Source organism: Otolemur garnettii, unplaced genomic scaffold (genome assembly GCF_000181295.1).
Source record: "Otolemur garnettii isolate 467f Iridium unplaced genomic scaffold, OtoGar3 scaffold00001, whole genome shotgun sequence".
NCBI lineage: Eukaryota > Metazoa > Chordata > Mammalia > Primates > Galagidae > Otolemur > Otolemur garnettii.
The window spans coordinates 6,910,841-6,925,620 of NW_003852396.1; the positions used below are offsets into that span (position 1 = coordinate 6,910,841).

The 14,780-nt window shown below is 39.4% G+C and overlaps 1 protein-coding gene across 1 annotated transcript in view; it reads left to right on the top strand.

The window, feature by feature from the left end:
• The window catches only part of CEP126 (centrosomal protein 126), a 92,055-nt gene that overhangs the window by 67,433 nt on the left and 9,842 nt on the right, over positions 1–14,780 (top strand). The window contains exons 7-8 of the mRNA XM_003781325.2: positions 4,454–4,566; positions 8,533–8,608. Of these exons, the coding sequence (XP_003781373.1) occupies positions 4,454–4,566; positions 8,533–8,608 (189 nt within the window). The remainder of the gene's footprint in view (positions 1–4,453; positions 4,567–8,532; positions 8,609–14,780) is intronic.

Consider the following 14,780-nt stretch of genomic DNA (forward strand, 5'->3'; position numbering starts at 1 on the left):
AAAAAAAAAAAAAAAAAAAGAACTTGCTGTCAGAAAATTGCTGAGCAAGCTGAAAGATGAGATAAAACCTTGACATAGGGCAGCGCCTATGGCTCAAAGGACTAGGGTGCCAGCCCCATATGCCGGAGGTGGTGGGTTCAAACCCAGCCCCGGCCAAAAAACTACAAAAAAAAAAAACACCTTGGCACAGCAGTTAAGTGATCAACAGAATTTTCATCTAAGGTCTTTTTGAAGTTCTTTTAAAGAGGAAAAATGAGGACTTTCTATGATTTAGAGGAAGAAAATTCCAAGAATGGAAATCAGTATAGAAATTGTGTTACTGATCAAATTATCTCACTGGAAACTATAACATTTAGCATATCAAGCAGTTAGCATACCCATATGGGTGGAAATAAATGTAAGATAGTGGTTTTTAAATTATGGGTCATGATTCATGAGTAGATTGTAGAATCCATAAGTTGGTAATAAGTATTTTTTAATGAAATCTAAATTCAGAATTAGAATGTTCTAGAGTAGAAACTACCAGGGGCCATCATATGTTGTAAGGAAAAATGCATTTTATAAAACTATATGTATCCTGAGTCACAATACAAATATATTTATTTCTGTGAGACATAATTGAATCAGAATGAAGGTTACTAGCTTAATGGGTAAGGGCTAGAACTTCAGATTTTAGAGCTCAACTAGTTAGAGCTAAATCCCAGCTTTGCCCCTTACTGGCTCTGTGACCTTGGGCATGTTACTCTCCTTTACCTTAATTTCTCGATCCATAAAAATATTAATAGTACCTGTAGCCCTTAGAGCAATACCATTCAAATTATAAATACTAATTATATTATACTAAATATATTTATTTGCTATTTGGTTTTTATAAATTATACTAAAATCATATTAGCTATGTTAAATATATTTCTATCTCATACTCTCAAAGGTCAGATCTTTAATTACTGGCTAATTGTCTTAATGTTGAAGACTTTCTATATCTTTACTGTTTTATACAAATTATTATATGGTATGTAAATTTTTATATATGTGTGTATTATATAGTGTGTAAATATGTGTGTGTGTGAAGCTACAGTACTACAGTTAATATAAATTAGATTCAGTATTTAAACTCCTATTCTCATGGTGGGTGCCTGTACTCCCAGCTACTCAGGAGACTGAGGCAAGAGAATTGCCTAAGCCAAAGAGCTGGAGGTTGCTGTGAGCTGTGACGCCACAGCACTCTACCAAGGACGACAAAGTGAGACTCTGTCTCAAAAAAAATAAGTAAATAAATAAAAATAAAAAAATAAACTCCTATTCACTAGTATATAATTTCATTTCAGGGTTCAGAATATTTTAATTTTTTCTCCTACCTGAACTCTTATCATAAAGCATATGTACACATTCCCATGTTACACACACACACTTATATTCTATGTCCCCACATCAGGCATGGGGAACCTGTGGCCCTGTGACCACATGCACCAGGGACTAATGGAATTTTCCAACCCTCAGCCCCAGGAAACTGAACTCTATGTCATCGTTACTGTGTGCCTTTGTACATAATGTTCTTTCTGACCACAGTGCGCTTTAACTTGGGAATCCTCTACTCCTTTAAGGCCAAGCTCAGACATAACTTTTGTGAGCCCTTTATTGATTCTTACAAAGTCACTGTAGCCTCTGTGCTTCCACTCAATTCTGTTTATAACTATACACACAATTTAAGCATTTTACTGTACTAATCCATTTAAGTTTATATACATTCTTCTAGAGACCAATGGACTCTAAGATTTTTTACTATACCACTATTAATAAATTTTTGGGCTCGGCGCCTGTGGCTCAAGCGGCTAAGGAGTCAGCCACGTACACCTAAGGTGGCAGGTTCAAATCCACCCTGGGCCCACCAAACAACAATAATGGCTGCAACCAAAAAATAGCCGGGCGTTGTGGTGGGCGCCTATAATCCCAGCTACTTGGGAGGCTGAGGCAGGAGACTCGCTTGAGCCCAGGAGTTGGAGGTTGCTGTGAGCAGTGAAGCCAGGGCACTCTACCCAGGGGCTCAGCTTGAAGCTCTGTCTCAAAAAATAAATAAATAAATAAATAAATAAAAATAAATTTTTGAACATACATAAAATATACTATAACAATATATACATAAAGATCCTTAACCAGAAATAGAAATTTTGAAAGCAGCTCAGCACCGATAGCACAGTGGTTATGGCGATGGTTATGGCGCCAGCCACAAACACCAAGGCTGGAGGGTTCTAGCCAGGCCTAGGCCAGCTAAACAACGACAGCTGCAACAAAAAAATAGGTCGTTGTAGTGGTGTGCTTCTGTAGTCCCAGCTACTTGGGAGGCTGAGGCAAGAGCATCACTTAAGCCCAAGAGTTGGAGGTTGCTGGGAGCTGTGTCACCACATACTACCAAGGTTGACATAGTGAGACTCTGTCTCAAAACAAAAAAGAAAGAAATTTTGAAAGCATGAGATAAAGTAAAAACTTTTAAAATAATTTTTAAAATTTGTATTGTATGAAGTTAAGATCATTATAAAAGTTCCAGTATTTGATGGTACAGTAGGGAAATTATAGATAACAATAATTTATTATATATTTCAGAAGAGCTAGAAGGGAATTTAATGTTCCCAACACAAACAAAAGATAAATGTTTGAGATGATGAACAATTATCTTTGACCATTATACACTGTGCACATGTATCAAAATATAACATGTACCCCCAAAACATGTACAACTATGACATATCAATTAAAAAATACAAAAAAAGGCATAAATTAACAATATTTAAAACAAAAAGAGGGATATGATCTTAGAATAATATTTTTTAAAATTTAAGATGATCGTATTAATTAAATGCTAGATTTAAAAATGTAGATGAAATTGCCAGACCATCCTGAATGCACTGATTTTGTATGTCTCATCTTGGAAGCTAAGCAGGGCCAGGCCTGGTTAGTACCTAGATGGGGAAAATGTAAATATGAATTGGATAAATTTCTACAAAAATCCTTAATTATCAAAATTGACTTAAATAGCTTTATATAATAAATAATAATACTATGTATTAACAATATAAAATAATTTTGTTCTTATATATTATATTAGTGATGCTCTGAACACTTGATTTTCAAATGTCCTGTGAGGACTTCATTCCATATTATATCCTTAGCTAATATCTCTCAGCATAACATACAGTAAGGGTAAAATTTATTGTTAGTTTTTTTATAATTTTTGAATTTATGATACTTTATTACAGATATACTATCATTGTCATTCTGGGGCAAAGAGTTTGTAGTGAGAATAAGAAATATAGGCCAGGCCTATAAGAAATATAGGCTCACACCTGTAATCCCAGCACTCTGGTAGTCCCAGGCGGGCAGATCGCTTGAGCTCGGAGTACCAGACCAGACTGAGCAAGAGCAAGACCTCATCTCTAAAAAATAGCCAGGCGTTGTGGCAGGTGCATATAGTCCCAGCAACTTGGGAAGCTGAGGCAAGAGAAGCACTTGAGCTCAGAGGTTGCTGTGAGCTATGACACCACATGACATTCAACCTCAGGATGACTGAATGAGACTCTGTCTCAGAAACAAAAAGAGAGAATAAGAAGTGTATCAACTCTGCTATTTTTTTAAACCCATCTTCACAATACTATTAGTATTTTTCATCTAATTTGCAAGAATGCTTTTAAATAGTTTTACAGAATCATGTGTATTTAACTAAATAATCTTATAAAAAACATAGAAAAATAATATAATAAATATCCATGTAGGCACTGTTCACCTTAAATGAAATAGTATACACACAGTGGAAGCTTTACAGAAATTTTTTCAACCACATTTCTATCTTGTGATGACTTGTTAAGATACTACTAGATATGCATAAATCCAATACCGGGGCACATATAAATTTTAGAAACATTGCAGGAAGCTAACGAGCAGTAATGAACGATGCCATTATGGTGATGGCACTGCTCTCTCTCTCTCACTGCTACCCTCTCACACTTAGAACTCTACTCTCCTTTTAGATAACTCAATTTACTGCATACAATATATGACCATCTTCCTTGCAAACTAACAATGGCACTAGTGTCAACCGTATATAAGTTTAATTTCTAATTTGTAAATACTAAATATAAATTGGATTTCTAATCTGTTTTTTCACCATACCAGTGGATTATCTTACATACCCTTCTGGTGTTCCAACACCATGCTCTGGAGGTCACTGCTCTAAACTATAAACTAAACTATAAACTCCTCAGAAGCAGAGATTTTATTGAATTCAAGATGGTAACTGTGCCATGCATAGAACATGTAAGAGGAGCTCCATAAAGTTTGCTGGCTGAGTGAAACTTAAGAATTTTCAGTAATGTTTAAAGGTAATATGAAAGTTTGTACTGGATATATATTACCTGTTCATCTTGCATAATTTTTGATGTTGTGCTGGCATTTGTTTAAGATTCTACTGTTAGGAGAAGAAAAGGAATTGTCGAAAATAAACGAAGAAGTCTTTTAGAGCAGAAAAGACAAAACCTTGGATCTGTAGGACACAAGTACAATAAGCAAATGAATGTAAGTACAGTATTAGTAAAAATATCTATTCGATTGTGAACAACTGCTTGGAAAACAATGTTCTTACAAGACTGTGTTCTTGCTGTAAAGTGTACACCACAACATAAATACAAATATATGCGAAGTAGTCTTGGAATCATTATGCTAAGAGCTTATTGTACTATACCTATTTGCTACATTCTAATTAGCCTATGTAAGCAGTTACTAATGAAGGTTTTAAACCAACGTTAAGAAATCACTATTTTATTTGTTGTTAATATGCTGGAAAAAAGTAGGTTGTTCCCAACAAAATTTAACAAAGTCATTTACTATACATTAAGAAAAGAAAGAAGGGCCCTACATAGAGGAAGCAGGTATGCTAATCACAAAGACGAATAGGGTTCCATGTGATGGGATATCCTATTGGAGCTGAGCTTCCACGAAGATACGGCAAAAAGGAAAATTGGATGACTTATCCAATTCTCATGGGATATTGATGAATTTGTTGTTGTTTGGGGTATAATATTTTAAGAGACATTTTCACTACGAACCTTTTCTAGGGGACTTTGAAGTCCCCTAGAATATGCTCCTAACATGCTCCTATATGCTCCTAACAACAGTTCGACAAATGGATAGCGTTTCATATGGCTGTTTATGATAGAGATCTTCAATAAAGGCCAAAATCATAATGACAATTTAAAAATAAGTAGAAGTAATTCTATGAGAGCTAAGTAAATGGTGTCTAAATATGACATTTTCTAGATGTCTAACTTGATCTAAGGATTGACTTTAAGAATATTGAAATCTATATGGATAAGTAAATAATATTTCACTTGGAGTTGCTACTTTAAATATCACTTCTGATTTTTTAAATAGAACTTGATAAGGTATCTTATGAAAACTTTATGTTCCAAACTATAAGTTCAGGATCCTACCATTAGTATGTTGTAGAAAGTAGTGATTTTTACATGGATAAGATTATTAATACAGAGAACAATCAACCATGATCTAGTCTTATGAGCAAAGCAAATCCCTTAGTTATGTGTTAAAATTAGTCCCATTACCAACATAGTCTTATTTCTAAATAACAGTACTTAGTTACAGAAAGAACTTCCTGACTACAAATACAGTAGTACCTAATAAGCCCTTCCGTTCCGTGTTGAACTTCCTGAACTTCCATATTGTTCCTGTCAAACATCTCAAAACCCATAAAGTCAAACCTTCTTTTGCCCTTATTTTTTATTCATTTTTATTAATACGTTTTAAATTTAAAAGTAATGTATTATTGCTGAAACTGAAAAATGAACACACTAAATTCTAAATGCCTGTTATTAGTGCCCTCTCTAAATTTATTCTTATGGAACTAGGTCTTACTCTAATCTCTTGATCCTTTGCATTCTATCTAACTGTCTTTAGAGTCCACTTTTGTCCTTCTTTCTAGAAGCCTCACTTCCACTCACACACCTGCTAGCTATTCAGCTAGCTATCCTTTAGCAAAAAGCAGTTTCCATAGTGTTCATCTCAAATATTACTGCTTTACAATTGTGTATACCTTCCATGGAAAATAAAAGATGAAGCAATCACTTCACCCCCTTAGTTTGACATGGCTTTCACTGGGAAAGGGGTGACAGAAACCAATAGACAAAAAGGTAGCTTAAACATATAATGGTTTTCTTTAATAAAAAAAAAGAGAAAGAGCGAGAATGTTACTTTTATCCAATGAATGGATAAAACCCCTTGAGTCAAGCCATAGCCAAAACCATGTTCTGTCTTAAATAAGATTCTCTTTTTTTCCCCCCTTTTTAAAATAAAATCCTTCCCAAACCATCGTCACTTTCCATCCTCCCCAGAGTAGGCTTCATCTTCGCTCCCTCCACCCCAAACCTTCCACTGGGGGACTTGCAGAAGTGTTTTTCCCTGGAGGGCTTTCCCATTGCTCATCACCTGTCGGGGAGGCTTTTCCTTCACTGCCCTTGAAGCTGTGGGGCCACCCACTTGCCCTTTGCCTCTCACTGGACTTGGTGTCACTGTAGCCTTTAGCCTGGGTTCGGGCATTTTCTTTTCTTTGCTCTCAGGTTTTGACTTCTTAACCATCTTTTTCTCTTTTTTGAACTGCTGTAGTCACTGTCACTGTCGTCTTTCATGAGGGAATCTTTTTCCTGGAATGGAGCCGCATCCTTTTCTTGTTTGTCCTCACTGCACACAACTTCTATGAGCGTCTCTCTCTGCTTTAGATTTTTTTTTTATTAAATGATAGCTGTGTACATTAATGCTCTGCTTTAGATTTTTATGATCATTTTCATCTTCATTATTGTCTGCTGAGTGACAATCATCCTTCTTGGTCTTCTCATATTTTTCTTTAGAGTTCTATCTTCCTGTGAGTTCTTTACAGATCATCTTTTTTTTGTTTGTTTTTTTAGACAGAGTCTCACTTTGTCATTTTCAGTAGAGTGCTATGGCATCACAGCTCACAGCAACCTCAAATTCTTGGGCTTAAGTGATTCTCTTGCCTCAGCCTCCCAAGTAACTGGCACCACAGGCACCCACCACAACACCTGGCTATTTTTTTGTTGGAGTTGTCATTGTTGTTTTGCAGGCCCAGGCCAGATTCCATGTATGTGGCCGGCACCTTAGCCACTGAAGCTACAGGCGCCGAGCCTACAGATCATCTCTTATTTTCAGCTTTTCAGAGAGATGATTGAATTTTCTTGTCAGGAGGACCCAAATATCTTCCATAATCTTCATCTGCATCATCAGATTTCTTAAAACTGTGAAAAATCAACAACCTTCACATTTCTGACAGGCCACAACATGTTCACCATTGAAATAGGACCATGTCAAGAAGCCAAAGACCAGGACACCTACCCCGACTCTGCACACTCAGTGTCCTCCACCCCCAGCTTCAGCCGATAGGGCCCATGTGGCAATAGGGCTGCTGCCACCGAACTCCAAACCCCAAGCTGCTAACTTCTCCAATTCCACTGCTCCTTGGTTCTAGGCCCCTGGATCAGATGAGCCCCCTATCTCCTGTCTCTTCAAAATGGATCATTTTGGTGCTTTTTTTTTTAAATTCCAGAGTCTCTAACGATTCAGTTATTATAACAGTGGCCCTTGTCACTATGTATTCAGAAATGTATTTTATCATACTACTAGATCTTCTTCAACCCACCACTTCCACGTAGAATCTAAAAGAAATAAGTGAAAGGTAGAAGTGTGTTGCCACTTTGCACCAAGGTTTCAGTCTAAGGTCCTCTAGCCTGTAATGGAGACCAGGACTGACTGTGAGAGCTGTGGAAGGTGCTGCAGAGTGCAGCTAGTTACTCCTCAGGGAGACGGGACAAAAGGACATGTGGTCACAGCCAGGTGATATCTGAGAGAAGGCAATCATTTCTTCAAGTGGAACAGAATTGGAATGAAGAAAGAAAGGAAACCACGTTCAGGAAAGAAGGGATGCTGTATCTCAGAGAGTGCTGAATAGGTACGCTTATGGCCAGTGCTGGGAGATTGCCCTTTTCCGAGTCCTGTGCAACATTAGGTGAGCTCTTTTTATTTTAAGCTTTGTCATTGAAGATACTTACCTATCTCCTTGGCAGTAGCCATAGTCAGAGGCTAGTCCAGTGAGTCACCCTTAGAATGATAAACCACTAGGTTATAAACTTTCAGGTAATTTCTTACCCTACCTTTAATTAGCACTTGTGTTGCCACCCAACTTACTGTACCTTTTCCAAATAGCCAAGACAACATCACAACCAGAAATTTTTTCAGTGGACATCAAAAACATTTTTAAAAATTATTCATTTACTATAAAAAGGGTTCATACCAATAGTTCTTATTTCACCTCCAAATGAAAAAAGAAAATATACAAGTTACATAAACCATGATAGCTAAACATATATATAGCAGTTAAAATAATTTTTTTAATTCCACATATATATCATAAATTTTAAGTCTGGAATTCTGTTTTAATTCAATATTCTATTTTTATAGAATTTTAGACAAACTGTGCAACTAAGTTCAAGTGAGCCAAAACAAACCACAAGGGGGACTCCTAATATTGAAGAAGGTATGTTTCAGTTTGAACATTTTCCTTCAGTCTTTGTTTCCAGTGATTTTTTTACCTTATATGTATATTCTCAAGAGCTTACATAGTATGCGATTGTTAAACCACAGAATTTAGAATTTAAAACTGAACTTTCCTCTTCTGTGCACATTCCAATCATTGCCAGTATTTATTCGATGTAGTAATGCATTGAACAACTTTCTACATCAAGCTATTTAGTGACCTTTTAAATTATTTCTGTAGGATAGATCCCCAAAATTAAAGTAGCTTGCATATAATTGGCACCCAGTAAATATTCGTTTTGTTTTATTTTGTTTTGTTTTTTGAGACAGAGTCTCACTATGTCACCCTTGGTAGAGTCCCATGGCATCACAGCTCACAGCAACCTGAAATTCTTGGGCTTAAGCAATTCTCTTGCCTCAGCCTCCCAAGTAGCTGGGACTACTGGTGCCCAGCACAATGCCTGGCTATTTTTTTGTTGTAGTTGTCATTGTTGTTTTTAGCAGGCCCGTGCCAGGTTTAAACCCACCAGCCCCAGAGTATGTGGCTGGCACCCTAACCACTAACTACAGGCACCAAGCCCTGTTAATATTTGTTGAATGAAGTTCTGTGTATTAAATGAATACACAGAACTTTCTGGATCAAAGAAATAAGCATTGATATGGCTTTTCATACATATTACTAGAGTACTTTTCCTGAAAAGCATTCATTCAAAAATCTTCTGGTAGTGTACGTCCAGTGGTGTATGTCAGTATGAGGTAGAACCTTCTAATATTTGCTTATATGATGTGCAAAGAAATTGTATTTTATTAGTTTGATTTTTTATTAATATGCTTAATTGGTTGTATATGTATTTTTACTAGTGAATCACCTCTTTATGTTCTTTAAATAATAGAGCTTTGAAATATTCTTACTAATTTCTACCAATTCTTTAAGTATTGTATCAAGGATTCTAATTTTTAGATTAGTTGCAAATGTTTTCTCTATCATATTATTTTCATTTTATTCTATTTACGCTGTATTTTCACACATATAAGTGTTATTATTTTTATTTGTTTAATAAATGATTGTTGAAAACTAATTTTCATATTAGTTTTTTCATATACGTATTGTATATACAGGTTGAGCATCCCTAAGCCAAAACGCCAAATGTTTTGAGCACTGACCCAGTGCCTTAAGTGGAAAATTCCACACCTGACCTTATATGATGTGTCACAGTCATAATACAGGCACAGAACTCACAGTTATTCAGCATCCCTAAGGAAAAAAACTCAACTCTTCAGCTGTGATGTATCTTTTCCACACACGCCCAGCTCCACATAAGCATGCCCACCAAGGGTAATGAAATGGCACCCGTGGAAGCCACATGTGCCAGCAACAAGCAGGTTCCTTACACAGGTTCCCACAGGTGGCCAGGACCTATGCGCATTACTTACTGTGTAGTTTTGCTTACTCTTTGCCTTGTGATGAAAAGGTTTTGCTGAAAATATCAGAAAGGTCTGCAGATAACCCAATGGGTAACAGTGATAGGAAAAAGAAGATGACTTTTATATGCCATAGAAAGTCAAGCTATTGGTGGCCACCTGCAGTGGCTCCCACCTGTAATCCTAGCACTCTGGGACACCGAGGCAAGTGGATTGCTTAAGCTCACGAGTTCGAGACCAGCCTGAGCAAGAGCAAGACCCTGTCTCTACTAAAAAGAGAAAAAAAAACTGAGGCAAAAGGATAGCTTGAGCCCAGGAGTTGGAGACTGCTATAAGCTATGATGCCACGGCACTGTACCCAGAATGACAGCTTGAGACTCTGTCTCAAAAAAAAAAAAAAAGTCAAGCTATTGGAGAAACTGGACAGCAGTGTAAGTGTGAAACATCTTACAGAAGACTATGGTATTGGAATGACCATAATACAGGGGTCCTCAAACTTTTTAAACAGGGCCAGTTCACTGTCCCTCAGATCGTTGGAGGGCCAGACTGCGGGCCCCGGGACGAGTTGGCTGCTAAGCAGGACAGGCAGCAGTGACAAAAACACTCAGCAGACCGGATAAATGTCCTAGGCAGGCCACATGTGGCCTGCGGGCCATAGTTTAAGGATGCCTGCCATAATATGTGACCTAAAGAAACAGAAATATAAACAAAGTTCTGTGCTGAAAGTTATGAACAGAAGGTAATGAAACATAGAAAAACACTACATAAAGCTAAAAATGAAAGTCTCAGTCACGTCTTGAAAGAGTGCATCTGATGGCAACACAGTGTGCCCTTGCCACTTAACACAAAGATCTATCAGGACAAACTGAAAACTTAAGGGAATGCAAATATTACACAGGCAGTTACAGAAGTTTAAGAAAAAATACAGCATTAAATATTTAAAGATTTGTGGGGATAAAGCATCTGCTCATCACAAAGCAGTAAAGAAATTCAATGAAGATTTGCAAGGTTGTCACTGATGAAAATCTGACATGGAACAAGTATCTAACACTGATGAAACATCAATGTTTTGGAATTATTGTCCCCTACAGGAATTAAGAATGCCAAGGACAGAGTAACTATTCTAGGATGTACTAATGCAACAAGCACACATAAGTGTAAAATTGCTGTGACAGTCAAAAGCTTGCTTGCTTGCTGTTTTAAAGAAGTGAATTTTTTACCAATCTGTTATATGCTATAAAAAGGGCATGGATCACCAGAGATATGTTTTCTAATTGATTACACACCCATTTTGTACCAGGGAAGCTACACTGAATGAATGGTAACTGCAAGATTTTGTTATTCCTTGAGAACTGTTCTGTTCATTCTCCAGTTCAAATTCTCATCAAAAATAATGTTTATGCCATGTACTTTCCCCCTCAAATGTGACTTCATTAATTCACCCTTCCTGGTATCCTTGGATCAAGAAAGAGTAAATATAAAAATGTGTTCTTCACAGTGGCTCACTCCTGTAATCCTAGCACTCTGGAAGGCCGAGGTGGGCCAATCACTTGAGCTCACGAGTTCCAGAGCAGCCTCAGCCAGAGCGAGACCTCATCTCTAAAAATAGCCAGGTGTTGTGGCTGATGCCTGTAATCCCAACTACTCGGGAGGCTGAGGTAAGAGAATCCTTGAACCCAAGAGTTTGAGGTTGCTGTGAGCTATGACAATGCCACAGTACTCTACCAAGGGCAACAAAGTGAGACTCTATCTCAAAAAAATAAAATTAAAAATGTTTTAACAGCGTGCTAGCGACAGTGAACAAAGGCATGGGTGTGGAATGTTTTCCAAAGGAATTTATCATGAAGGATAAGCATATACTGTTATCAACTCTTGGAACACAGTGACTAAAGACTTGGCAGTTATACATGGCAAGCTATACATGCCTTGCACAACCTCTGACAGGTAACTGTGTTCAGTGATGATGATGAACTGAGTGGTGTCTTTGGTCCAGGCCTGGTCATTCATGCCTAGAACCCTAGCACTCTGGGAGGCCAAGGCAGGTGGATTGCTCGACCTCAGAAGTTCGATACCAGCCTGAGCAAGAGCGAGACCCCGTTTCAACTAAAAGTAGAAAAAGTAGCCAGGCATGGTGGCACATGCCTATAGTCCTAGTCCTAGTCCTTCCTAGCTGCTTGGGAAGCTGAGATGAGAGGACTGCTTAAGCCTAAGAGTTTGAAGTTGCTGTGAGCTATGATGAGAGTACCACAGCACTCTACCCAGGGCAACATAGTGAGACTCTATCTTAAAAAAAAAAGTGGTATCTTTGAAGGATTTTTATAGGTCAAGGAGAAAAAAAAGATGTCTGATCTTCTTACATGCATAAAAATTGTACCTTTAGAGTCCATCAGTAAGCTGGAAGAAGTGGATGTCAACGAAGTTTTTAACACGCACGATGAGGCTCCAGTTGTTCATTAACCAACCATGAAATAGCTGAAATGGTTCTAAATCAAGGTGATCATGACAGTAGCAATGATGAAGATGACATTGTTAACACTAAAGGAAAAGTGCTCCAGGCAGCATGATGAAATGTGAGATGGGCATTGGAAGGACTAGAGCAGCTTGTGTTCACAACAAGAAGAAATCATGTCAGTTTATAAACTCAAAGAGAGGCTTCTAAGACAAAAAACATTATTAATGAGGCAGATGACTGTGAAGGAAACATTTAGGAAAGTCACCCAGAAGAATGCCTCCTCAACCCTAGAAGACCCATTCCTATTCCAAGAACTGCTTCTGATGTTTCTGCTCATCAAAAAAAATTTTAAAAAGTGTGTGTGTGTATATATATGTGTGTGTGTGTGTGTGTACGTGTACATATATATATATATATACATATATATGTATATATATATAGTATACAGTAACCTTTTAATCAAAACACAGCATCATAAATAGCCAGGTTGTGGCTGGTGCCTATAATCCTAGCTACTCGGGAGGCTGAAGCAAAAGAATCACCTAAGCCAAGAGCTGGAGGTTGCTCTGACCTGTGACACCACAGCATTCTATCAAGGGTAACAAAGTGAGACTCTGGGCTCGGCGCCTGTGGCTTAAGCAGCTAAGGCACCAGCCACATGCACCAGCCCGGACCCGCCAAAACAACAATAATGGCTGCAACCAAAAAATAGCCAGGTATTGTGGTGGGCACCTGTGGTCCCAGCTACTTGGGAAGCGGAGGCAGGAGACTCGCTTGAGCCCAGGAGTTGGAGGTTGCTGTAAGCAGTGAAGCCATAGCACTCTACTCAAGATGGCGGACTGCAGCCAGCTTTTTACAGAAGCTCTAGTCCAGAAGGAGGCTTAAAGGACAGAAGTTTAGCAAGTTAGCTGATGGTTTGGAGTAGAGCCAACTGAGAAGATTGAAGCGTGCACTTCAACCTTTCTGAGGAGAGCTGCAACCCCAAAAATACAACCAAAAGAGCTGAATACAACCTCTGATTTACAGACAAATTTAGCCGAACAGAAGCCTAATTTAAACACTCAAGGCCCCCCTGCCGAGCTCAGATTTCTGGCTGATTTTGCCAGTCATAAACCCCGGGAACAGTGGCCTACTGGAGTGAATAGGGTCACAGACCTGGTGGATTACAAGTGACTGGGTGTAAGGTGGGGAAGGAGGTATTAACCTTCCCAGACTAACCCATTTGCCAAGTGGGTCTCTTTGCCCTCATGGAGCAGGGCGGGCCCAAAACTGCTTGCTAGAGTCGCACACCTCATGGGCAGCAGGATCCTGCTCTGGGCAGGCCCAAAACTGCTCGCTAGTGCCGCAGGTGTACCGCAGGCAGTGGCAGAGGAGTCCTCCATTCCAGGTAGACCTAAAACAGCTTGCTAGAGACACGCACACCCCACAGGGGCCAGGGGAGGAGTTCCCCGCTCCAGGGTCCCAAGCTGGGTGGGCCTAGAACTGCTTGCTAGAGCCATGCTCGCCCTGAAGGTGGTGGTGGAGGGGTCTACCACTCTTGGAGGGCCCAGAACTGTTTGCTAGAGCCACATACATCCCTCAGACAGTGGTAGAGGAGTTCCCCAGTCTGGGCTCCCGTGCTGGGAGGGCACAGATCGGCTTACTAGCACCACAGGCGTCCAACAGGCGATGGTGAAGGAGTCCCCCGCTTCCCCCCAGCTACTCTGGTGGGGCTGAATTAGGACTCATCTGGTTGCTTGCGTACCCTGCACTACCACTGCCATTCCCCTACCTCCTGGTTGCTCGAGGGTGCTGAACTAGGACTGATCTAGCCACTACAGTTCCCCTGTTCCACCGGTAGCCCCAGAGGGGCCGAACTAGGACTGATCTGGCTGCTGCCAGTTTCCTGCCCCACCCCACCCCCCCGTCGCCTGGCAGGCTGAACGAGGTCTAATCCGGCCATGCACACTCCCGTGCAGCTGCTGCTGTTCCACTGCACCCCGGCTGCTCCAGCACCTGAGAACTGGGAGAAGACAACAGACACGCTCTGCTTGTCTCTCTGGGCAACCAGAAGAAGCCACCAACTGAACGGTTCTGATAAGGCCTCCAAACAAGGTAAACTCAGCATGGGGCGGAACCAACAAAACTCTGGCAACTCAAATAACCAGAGTAGATCAACTCCTCCAAGGGAAAATGGGGAAGACACAATTGAAGACCCCATCCACAAGCAAATGGCTGGGATGTCAGAAATCGAGTTCAGAATGTGGATAGCAAATAAGATTAACAGAATGGAAGAAAGGAAGGAATTAGGAGCTCAAGA